Genomic DNA, 10,502 nt, shown 5'->3' on the forward strand with positions numbered 1-10,502 from the left:
GGTCAGTTTTGAGCCTTCTGACCGTGCCGACTCTATAATGGGAGTAGGAATAGGAGCCCTTTGCTTCTGGATGTGGACCCTAATTGAGTCTGACTATATTAAAACGAAAATCTTTTACTGTTTACACTTGCAGCCCCCCAACTGCTACGAATTTAAGACACTTTTTATTCTTTTAACTTATTGAAGATTTTATGTCATGGATATGGTGGAGAGTCTATGATAGTTTATGTAACAAAATCATCATCCAAGTTCAAGAAGTTGCAGTAAACTGTGGGGAAAAGAGAACAATAAACGACAGAATAACATGCGTCAATATACTCTAGTATGGTTGAAGCATTATTTCTGCAACACTGACAAAGACACTTCTGCTTGAAATCCATTGCCAAGAAGGGGGAGGATAAGAAGATAATTAGACTTTGGTGGGCATAAAGATGAATGAATTATAATTGGCAAAAAGGAGAAAACGAAAAAGTGACACCGGAATAAGTAGTATAATATAATCAGTCAAAGAACAGTAGCCAAGTAAAAACAAAAAACAAAAACAAACCAAGAAGAAAAACATGTGGTTATGTATGAAAGACAGCACACCCGTCCCCAAGACACATCTGTACATACACCAATGGGGCTATCCCTAATCCATTTTGTGTTACTTGAGGAAAACTTTCCAAGAAACAAAAATCTGATATTTGATTATGCATCAGTAATGACCAAAAGATTTAATTTAATGTAAGGCAATAAACGCCCAGGTCACTTGTTTCAGTTCTATCCGTGTGTTGACTCGGATATATAGCTCTCAGAATCTCCTACTTTGCTTTCAATATCATTTGATTCTTTCACAGATTCAATGTCCATACTCGCTGTGTGGCTCTTTCTGTTCCTCCGATCCTGAAAAAAAGTGTGGTACAGATTCTTAGTCATGGACTTCTCTGTGTAACTTGAAACGAAAAGCATAGGAACAGATGGAATTATCATGTCATTTCTTTTTAGATTGATTCAGCATTTTGTATATATACAAAATATAAGGGCAAGGTCACATCATTACCCTTTAATAGTTATCACAAATATATCTGATATTATGCCTCACATACAAACCGAAAGACAAAGGTACTACTTTAGTTAAATCTTCAGATTCTTTGGCAAAATGTAGATCATTAGAAAAAAAAAGGGAATGCCTGAAGTAAATTTTCAGAGAATTTTTACCAATGTAGAGGTCAGACAAAAAACAGCTCTCTTCAATCCTGGGAAATACACAATTTCATACCTCACGAAATGGATATTCATCAGCTTCAAGCATTCGGACAACTTGACTCATTGTGGGTCTCTTGTCTGCATCAGGATCAACACACCTAAGTGCAACTAGAAGTGCACGTTTTAGTGATCGCATTGCGGGTTTGACTTCAAGGTTTGGATCCACAACTTCCTCAGCCCTTCTTGTCCCAACCATCATCTTCAGCCACTCGACAAGATTGACCTGCCACGAGTAGATGTAAAGCTTAGCAGATGTTCTCACAGGCATTCAAATTACAGATTCAATGAAGCTCCCATATACAGCTAGAAGAAATTTTTTCAAAAAACCCTGAATTCAGCATTATTAGTCATTGAAATTATTAATTTGGCACCTCATTAGCAGGTCGGCCATAGTCCACAGGGTCCCTTCCAGTAACTGCTTCTAGTAGTAGGACCCCAAAGCTGTAAATGTCACTCTTCTCATTTAACAAGCCGGTATTAGCATATTCAGGTGCCACATAACTGAAATTCACAAAAAATAACTACCATCTTTAGATGCTTCATGTAGATTAGAATAATCAATTACGAAAAAAAAAACTAATCACATACCCAAATGTCCCCATAACTCTGGTTGTTATGTGACTTTCTCCAAAATCCAAGAGCTTTGCCAAGCCAAAATCAGAGACCTTAGCATTAAACTCATCATCTATTAAGATGTTGCTTGATTTAATGTCCCGGTGAACTACTTTAGGCTCTATAGCTTCGTGCAAGTATGCAAGCCTACGTTATGCAAACCAAATGCAAATTTCAGTTCTGACTTCAATTGGAACCCCAGAGGAATCAGAATGCTGGAACCATCGAAGTTATAACATTTAAAAATTTCAAAATATACTATAGTCTTGCTTTTAATCTCAAAACAAAAAGATCTCAAAGAAATGGAAACAATGTATTAAAATTAAATGAATTGTCAAAAATATATCAAACTGCAACCAAATTTACCACCATCTATTAGGGTATCAAATTATCAGATGAACCTTCTCTGGGATAAAGATAAACTTACGCCTTGGCAGTACCAAGAATAACCTTCATGCGGGCCTCCCAAGTGAGGGGACCATGCTGGCGCATAGCTCCATGAAGCCATTGTTCTAAATTGCCGTTGTTCACGTATTCATACACTAGCATCCTGAGATTTTAAATGCAAGATTATCAAATTTGCAAAGTATTTGTCTCCAAGCTCCAACTCAAGCAATTAAAGACAATGTTTGAGAGAGTAATAAATTATGTATTCTGAATTAGATTGGCAGTACATTTCAATAAAGTTAACATGGCTAAAAGTTAATCTATGACGAGTGATTAATCAATCAATGAACAGCAATGTCATCTCACCTGTGAACTCCTTCTATGCAATAGCCTAAAAGTCGCACTAGATTCTTATGTCGAACATGACCAATAGCTTCCACTTCAACTCTAAATTCTTTCTCCGCCTGTCCCCTGATTTTCAGTTCAATACAAAGTCACAAAGCTGACTCAAATACAGAACTAAAAGGAGGTAGAGATATGAAGTCGTAAAAAATATCCTTACAAATTATTCAGAAGCTTCTTCACTGCTACCTCAGTTCCATTGATCAATCTACCACGGTAAACAACACCATATCCACCCTCACCAAGCACATTCTCTGCCGCAAAACGATTTGTTGCCAATTGAAGATCTCTAAGAGTAAACCAGTGGCCCCATCCAAGATGTGAAACTTCTGGTAAACCAACTAAGGGAGAAGCTGTCACTAGTCCACCATAAGACAATGAAGAATGCTTTTGAACAGTCCCAGAGCTTCCTTCTTCTCCTGACTGTGAACTGCATGCTCTCTCCTGAAGATAAATAGAACTGCATTGACTCATATTATCAGGATCACTTGATTTGCGAACAAGCATTTTCTCTGAATTCCTATCACTTGATTTATCTTGGACCATAAGAAATAAACTTTCAGGGCGGTCATTAAAACTCTGACCCCCAACTCTGTCAACCTTGATTTCTTTTGATACATTGGGTATTTGGGTGAGGGAGAACTTATCTAACGATCTTCTAGATTTCCTCCGAAATGAAACCCACACAGATAAGATACAAAGAATCAAAACTATAAATGCACCAACAGATATACCAATCAAAACCCATAGTTTTAGACCCAAAAATTGTGTCTTCTTTGATAATTCAGTATTTAGAGAACCCTCAGATGACATTTCTGATCTTCCAGATACTAAGAGAGAAACTTGTATGTGGTCCTCTTACTTCTGAAACTGAAAAACTAAAACATTTTGTCCTGTATATTAGAAACATTCAGGGTAAGTCTACACAATGTAAAATGATAACACGTCTTGAAAATTTTTAACTTCTAATTTGTAATTTTCAATTTTGATAAAGTTCACTCGAATAAACCAAAATTCAAACATCACAAACAAGCAAGACATTTAAAAGCATCCTTATCCTAATTCTAGCACTCAAATCTCATGGAGAAGAGAAGTGAAAACATTACATTTTATCTAATCTGGATGAACTGATTACAGTCTCGGCTTACACTGCACCTATTGAGAAGAATCAAATAGAAAAAGGAACGGAAAGGAAAAAAGGAATCTGATACCGAATTAACCAAGTTCGATTGCATTTTTCTTAATGGTTCGATTAGAACACTGTAATGCTAAACGAAAACCCAAGGACAATTGAAGGGCATTTAATTATCAATAAAAATTCATTTGCTTCTTAAACATACTTTAAAAAACAATATCTCAAATGAACTTCAACAAATTACATTAAAAGGACAGCATAAATAAATCTATTAATGACTCATCACGCTTACAGCTTACTGAAAACACCAATCAAAGACTCTGAGCAAATGGAATATCTGATAAGAAAGAATCGCTTATGATCCAAGTAAGAGTCAGAAAAAGAGAAATGTAAATTCACCGTAAAGTGATAAAACAGCAAAAAAGATAAAGATTAAAAAAAAAAAAAAACAAGAAGAAAAAAGCAATTGATCTAAACTAATCTAACCCCCTTGATCTTCTTCCTTGAGCAACCACAGAAGCAAAGAAAGGGCTTCTTTGTTTAGAACCAAAAGAGAGTCAATGAGCATAGATAGGCCAATGTAGACCTCAAGTAACACAATCCCACCAAAACCCAGATGCCACGGTAACCAAAAAAAAAAAAGAAGAAGTGGAGTTACAACAGGAAAAGAGTAGTTTACAAGTAGAGGTTTCTGCCCCAGGTGGGCCAGAAAGTAATTGAGAGAATGATAAAAAAGAAAAGTGAAGTAAGGTGAAGGCCAGACAAAACTCCAATCTTTGAAGGAAAATGTAAAGAGAAAGAGAAAAAGAAAGAGCTATTTGTAAGAAGAAGAAGAAGAAGAGGTGGCTAAAATGGTTGGTGGGTCTCAGTAAAAGTGAGAGAAAGCTAAAAAAGAAGCTAGTTTGCAATGAATGAAGGTCAGGTGCGGAAACCAAAGAATGAAAGAGAAAGAAAGGGAAAGAAACAGCAATGGAAAATAATTAACAAAAGGTAAGAGAAAAATTAATAAAGGAAAAAGACAGTGAGAGATGAGATGAGTCAACTCACAAATCTAACTGTCTTTCTCAGTACTTCTCCATAACACCCAAACCTTGCTTTTGTTATATATTTTGCTATGATTGCAGATGCCATTTTATCTAATATTTGTTTTTATCGAATTAGATAAGAAATAATATATTTTATTTTTAGGAATTTAAAATTTTTTCATATTTAGGCTTAATTGCTGAAACTAAAATTCCAACTATAGTTAAATATCATTAATGGAGGCTTAATAATATAAAGTTTGTTTGACCAAGGGTAATCCTGTCATTTACTTAAAGTAATTAATGTAATCATCCATGGATGAAGTCTTCAATTGGAGGCAAATCCTTTTCATTAAAGTATGTCTCAAAATTAATACTCTACAGATTTATGTTAATTATTTTTTATTTTGGGTCCCGCGTACTTTGACTTCAAACGGCCAAATTTCTAACCATCCCATCACCGTAAATCATGTGATCATTATAGGTCACTGATGAGGGATGTTGCTTGAGCTTTACTGGAACAAAACTTGCATGTGCATCACGTGCGAGGCACATTTAAAGACAGCCCGCCCTTTTTCAAGTGTTGTGTATTGGGGAAGGAATGTTTCCACGCTTGCTTGAATTTATAAAAATGTATTTGTTAATTGTACGGGTACACAAACATCGACAATTTTTAAATACGTCGTCGTAGAAAATCCATTTTATGAGAAAAATCTGTTTAAACATTGTGGGAGAGGTTATTAATTTGCTTAACCATCACGTTGCATGTTTAATTTGTTGACAAATGGATCCTGATGTTTGTGGCCGATCTTATGGGTGACATGACAAATTAAATAGATAATACACTGTAATTAGAAGAAAGTCTAATTAATTATACTTATCTCATCATGAATAAATTTAGCTTGTAGAAGAAGAGTGAAGCAATAGGAAGAGCCAGCTTTCCACTTGTGTTTAGAGTCCAATTAGATGCTCTCTTTTTTATGGGATGCTTGCAAGATTGGCTTACAGAATTACTAAAATATTAAAAAAGAGTAATTAGTGATGTGAAATGGAAATTGGTTTAGTTAGGAGGAGGTCATTATGGAGGCTAAGTTGGAGTGATTAGATTCCATTTCAACTTCCAAGTCACCTATGGCTGTGTAGCAGACACAGAATAAAACAAGGATAAGAGCTGTTAACAGTGCAGAATTGGGTTATAACTTCTAAGAGAGATAAAAAGGGATCTCAAGGTCTATGTAGAATTCTCATTTTCTATCAGGTTTTGTGGCCCTTTATTTGGCTTCATAAATCACGTCATCACTTCCTAGATTCAGCTCACTGAATTGACTATATACAACTGTTAAATGTTGACATTCTATAGATATTATTAGAACGTCATGGATGACTCAAGCTTCCTGTTGTTGGCAAAGGTCTCCGGTTCCGCCGAGAGACCAGCAGTGTCCTTTCCATAGTATCCTGGTAACTCACCAGTCAAGTAAGATGATGCCTCATCCGAGACTGGGCCCAAGTATTTGACACAGTCTGGTCCATACCATGGGCTGCCAGACAAGAGTGGCTTAGCTATGGCCCCAGTTTTTCTGATGGTTACATGACTTTTTCGAGGACGCGGGAGGTAGCCAGAGAGAGCTTCACAGCTTGACCGTTTAGAGAAGGAGATAAGAGAGCCATGGTTGACGCAGCCATGTCGGAAGCTGGAGTATATTTGTGTAGGGTAATTATTTTCTTGTCAAATGTAATACACTTTTTACTGTTGAGGATCAATACTATTTTTCGTTTCACAGAAGCCGATGTTCTATAACCTAGTTACGAAGTAGCCAAAAACATTACACGTACCACTTATTAATGAAATGTAACCATTCGAATTGTCTCGCACATTCAGCATTCCCAGAAACACATGCATAAATATATGCAGCTAAATATTACAGCCAATATGCAAATGATTTATAAATATGACAAAAATAACAGATATTGCACTTTAGGCAGCAGTAAGAGAACTGAATACAACAGTCTAGTATTATCCACACGGCCTCACCTGCAATACTAATGGTCTTTCACAAGCAAAGGTAAAAATTAGAGATGACTCAAATACCCAGTCTTTAGGCAATGAAGATCAGAATATTCGTAGCAGCAGAAGTCTCTCTTTTCTGCCTAGCTTCTTTACACAGTACTTCTTATGGACACCAAGTTTAAGCGCTTCTTTCCCTTCCTCTACAGTTCTCTTTCTCAGAGCTGTCAGCAGACCTGACCCTTGAGGCTCAGTTTCAGTCACCTGTTTCACATTACCAGATATCTCATTGAACAATACTGAAGTGGCACTGCCATCTGCTTTCTCTTCAGATTGATTCTTGTCAACTTCATCAGTTTCTGCTTCCTCTGAATTAGTACTCCCATTAACATCAGAACTGCTGCTACCCCACCATTTATATGTAGCAGTGGATAAGCCATCTGATGGAAATCCATATTTAAATTCATCTGGAACCATAATTCCTTTCGTCAAGCTTGCGTTAAGCAGAACCTGCGACTGCCCAACCACAGTGTTCTTGCTTCCTTGTTGCTGCTGCAAATTTGTAGGTGATGAGACACCATGCGATTTGGACATGTTATTGTTTTGGGGTTGCATAGCACTGTATTCACAAACAAAGTGAGCAAAATTTTCAGCCCGTAACTTTCACATTGTAACAAGTATGTAAAGGCATGATTGTTGGCATAAAGTGCTACACAATGTAAAAACATTTTGAACAGCATTAACAAGACTGCATTGATAAATAAAGCAAGGGCAAGAGTAAACAGAAAATATACAAGAAAGCCACAAAGATCAATAAAATAAAAGTAGATACTTGTTAACCTAAGAAAACAATAAAAAGATGTTCTGAGAAGCAGCTATAATGAGGAAGAAGGGTATCCCCTTTATTACAGGGTCTTTTTCTTGCAGCTATAAAACATATGCTTCCGCAGAAACACTTTATAGACATTCAAAGATATGAGGAGACAAGATAAAGAGTCTAACAATGGAACTTCAACTGGATGAATATGCTAAGAAGTAATTGCCACAGCCCTAATAGTTCTTCTTCTTCTCCAAAATTATCACTCTAATTTGCTTGGTTTGACTGAACAGTCAATCATACAACAGTTTAAAAACAAAATGTTTCTTTCATCTCTTCCGACCAGATATCAATAACACATTTCTCTTACTGGTCATTCTATCAGCACATGTGAAGGAAGAGAAAAAGGGGGAAAAAACCTTTGAAACAAAAATAATTTCCTTTTTCTTCCAAAATAACCTATGATTTTACAAATGACTAATAACTGTAACTTCCTAACAGAACGATGGAAATTCTAACAAATTGTTAAATTTTTACCTTTGCCTAGCAAGCTTTGAACGCTCAGCAATTTGTTTGTATTTTTCTCTAGCAGCATACTTTTTTATTTCTTCAATGCTCTTGCCACATAAAAACTACACAACGATTCACAAATAATCTCGTAAAAATTAAGTATCACATAATCTATTGAAATTACTAATAAATCGGAAGAACTAGAAGCCAGGATGTATACCTTGCGATAGGGCCACCGATCAAGGCCGTTCTCGCGGCAAATTTTCTTGAGAACACTCACACAAACACCTGTAACGGCAGGCTCAAAGATTAATATAATCTCGGTATCAATTTCAAAATTAAAAAAAAAAAAATTGATCGGAAAAGAAAAGAAAGTTACCGAGATGAGTGGCCGCGTCCGAGAGAGGTAAAGAGAAATAGTTAGCGACCTCATCGAACGAGAGAGATTGAGTTGAGTTTGAGCCTGGCTTCGAAATATTTTGAAGTGAATTCATCAGATATTTTTTTAAAAATTATTTTAATTAAACAAATAATAAGACAGATTTGAAGACAACGATTTTAGCTCTCCATGTCTTTGAAATTGTTTCACAGTCACCATGAAGACCCGGATCCAAACCCGAAAGGGTTTTTGGACTCTATTATATTTTTGTGCCCAGAGAACTATCCGCCCGCCCCCTCCCCCCAAGTTTTAATGTGCTCTCAAAGTTACACCCATAGGGTTTAAAAAACCACAAGTCTCATTCATGGGCTAAGATAAAAGTAAAATTATTATTTCATTAATAATATTAAAAAAAATATAAAATTCATCATGTTTTCCTTCACAGTTTTAAAAACTAACAAATTCACTTCTGTCTAAAGTTTTATAACTTTCAAAAATAATATTTTTTTTCAAACCCTAGAGTTTATTTCTCAGAGACTCCGCCCATCATCTCCAACCATCAAAAAAAGCGTTTTAACACACCATCTCACTGATCACCTTTGAAGCTTCCAAATAATGAATTGAAGATGCATCTTCGTCGATTCAAGAAGAATCAACAAAGACCCATCTTCATTGACTTTATCGATTCTTTTGGAATCAACGAAGACAAGGGTCTTCATCAATTCTTTTAGAATCGATGAAGATCCTCTTCTTTGTCAATTCATCTATAATCAACGTGTCATCATCGTTTCTTCTTGTATCAGAGAATGAAGATCTGGTGGTTAACGAGATAATGGATTGAAACATTACTGTCGGTTGTCAGAGATGCTGGGTAGAGAATGTCTAAAAAATCATCCCTAAGTTTTGGATTTTATTTTTTTTTAATGTTATTAATGAAATAACAATTTTATCCTTATCTTTTTTAACATAAGTTAGTTCATAGATGAAACTTTTGGCTTTTTAAATTTTATGGGTGTGACTTTAATAATGCACTAAATCTTTTTTTTTTTTTTTTTCAGGAGGGGGGGTGGTGGGTGTGGTAGTCCTTTGGCCCCTTTTTTTTTAACTTCTTGCTTTTAATATTTGAAGCCCCGAATTTTTGTTGTATCCTAAAACCCCTACTGAAATGAAACTATAAATCAACTCCCCGGCAAAGTCATCATTCATTTCCTTTATATTTACTTGAGTATGGTTAAAAAGTGTTAGTTAGGTTATTAATTTAGGGATATTAAATAAAATAATCAAAAAAAGGGGGAATGACCACATTGTTGGCTTTTATACTTCTACATGATAGTGGGTCATGATAAGTCATATTAGGTCAATCCTGATGCAGCCTCCTATACCCACAGGTCATGTTAGATTGAATCCCACTAATTAGTGAGTTTTGCGGGCAGAGGTAGTGCCTTGGGTTATGTCTTCACATTCCTTTAATGGTTTATTTGTCATTTTATAATTTTTTGTTAATTTTTTAAGCTTAATACTTTATAAATCTATTCTAATTATGCAAAACAAAAAAAAGGACTTCTGAACTTCTATTGAAATGTCACTTACGAGAAAGAAAAACCATGGTTATGTAATAGAGAAATAAAATATATTATATATAAAAAATATTAAACTCATCAAAAAATTTATAAATATTGTTATATCAATACCTATCTATACTTGAGAGATGATGAATGGATTGCATCGTGAAATTATGAATTCTGACAAATTTAAAAAAAAAAATATATATATATATATATAAATTTTTTTGAATAATTACAGTCATACTAAACCGACCTATAAATCAACCTTTTATGCGTAAGCACAGCAGTTTGCATAACCCAAGAGTTAACACGATTTGTAAATTTGGGAGTCATGACAACATAGGGGACCCAAGCTCTGTCAGCCCGTGCGGCTATGTTCACATTGGACTTCAGAAATCGATTTCACTTAAATTGAATTAA

At 35.3% G+C, this 10,502-nt stretch overlaps 2 protein-coding genes across 6 annotated transcripts; both read right to left on the reverse strand.

The window, feature by feature from the left end:
• Nucleotides 1-472: 472 nt before the first annotated feature.
• LOC123215403 (probable receptor-like protein kinase At2g42960) lies at nt 473-4,766 on the reverse strand. 5 transcript variants are annotated; one of them, XM_044635475.1, is made up of 8 exons: nt 4,271-4,766; nt 2,810-3,527; nt 2,614-2,718; nt 2,288-2,410; nt 1,837-2,007; nt 1,620-1,749; nt 1,262-1,471; nt 473-885 (listed from the first exon to the last, which is right to left on the reverse strand). In XM_044635475.1, exons 2-8 carry the CDS (start codon nt 3,460-3,462, stop codon nt 763-765), a joined length of 1,515 nt encoding a protein of 504 aa, XP_044491410.1. In that variant the 5' UTR covers nt 3,463-3,527; nt 4,271-4,766; the 3' UTR covers nt 473-762. The 5 variants fall into 5 exon arrangements, with proteins under 5 accessions (XP_044491410.1, XP_044491407.1, XP_044491409.1 ...); XM_044635472.1 differs by having other exon boundaries at nt 2,810-3,542; XM_044635474.1 differs by having other exon boundaries at nt 2,810-3,542; nt 4,077-4,766.
• Nucleotides 4,767-6,687: 1,921 nt separating this feature from the next.
• LOC123215726 (protein NLP1-like) lies at nt 6,688-8,731 on the reverse strand. Its single transcript, XM_044635936.1, has 4 exons — nt 8,518-8,731; nt 8,359-8,426; nt 8,166-8,260; nt 6,688-7,430 (listed from the first exon to the last, which is right to left on the reverse strand). The coding sequence occupies exons 1-4, from the start codon at nt 8,630-8,632 to the stop codon at nt 6,917-6,919; spliced, it is 792 nt and encodes a 263-aa protein (XP_044491871.1). The 5' UTR covers nt 8,633-8,731; the 3' UTR covers nt 6,688-6,916.
• Between the last annotated feature and the right edge of the window lie 1,771 nt (nt 8,732-10,502).

The sequence above is a fragment of the Mangifera indica genome, chromosome 5 (genome assembly GCF_011075055.1).
Source record: "Mangifera indica cultivar Alphonso chromosome 5, CATAS_Mindica_2.1, whole genome shotgun sequence".
Classification (NCBI taxonomy): Eukaryota; Viridiplantae; Streptophyta; class Magnoliopsida; order Sapindales; family Anacardiaceae; genus Mangifera; species Mangifera indica.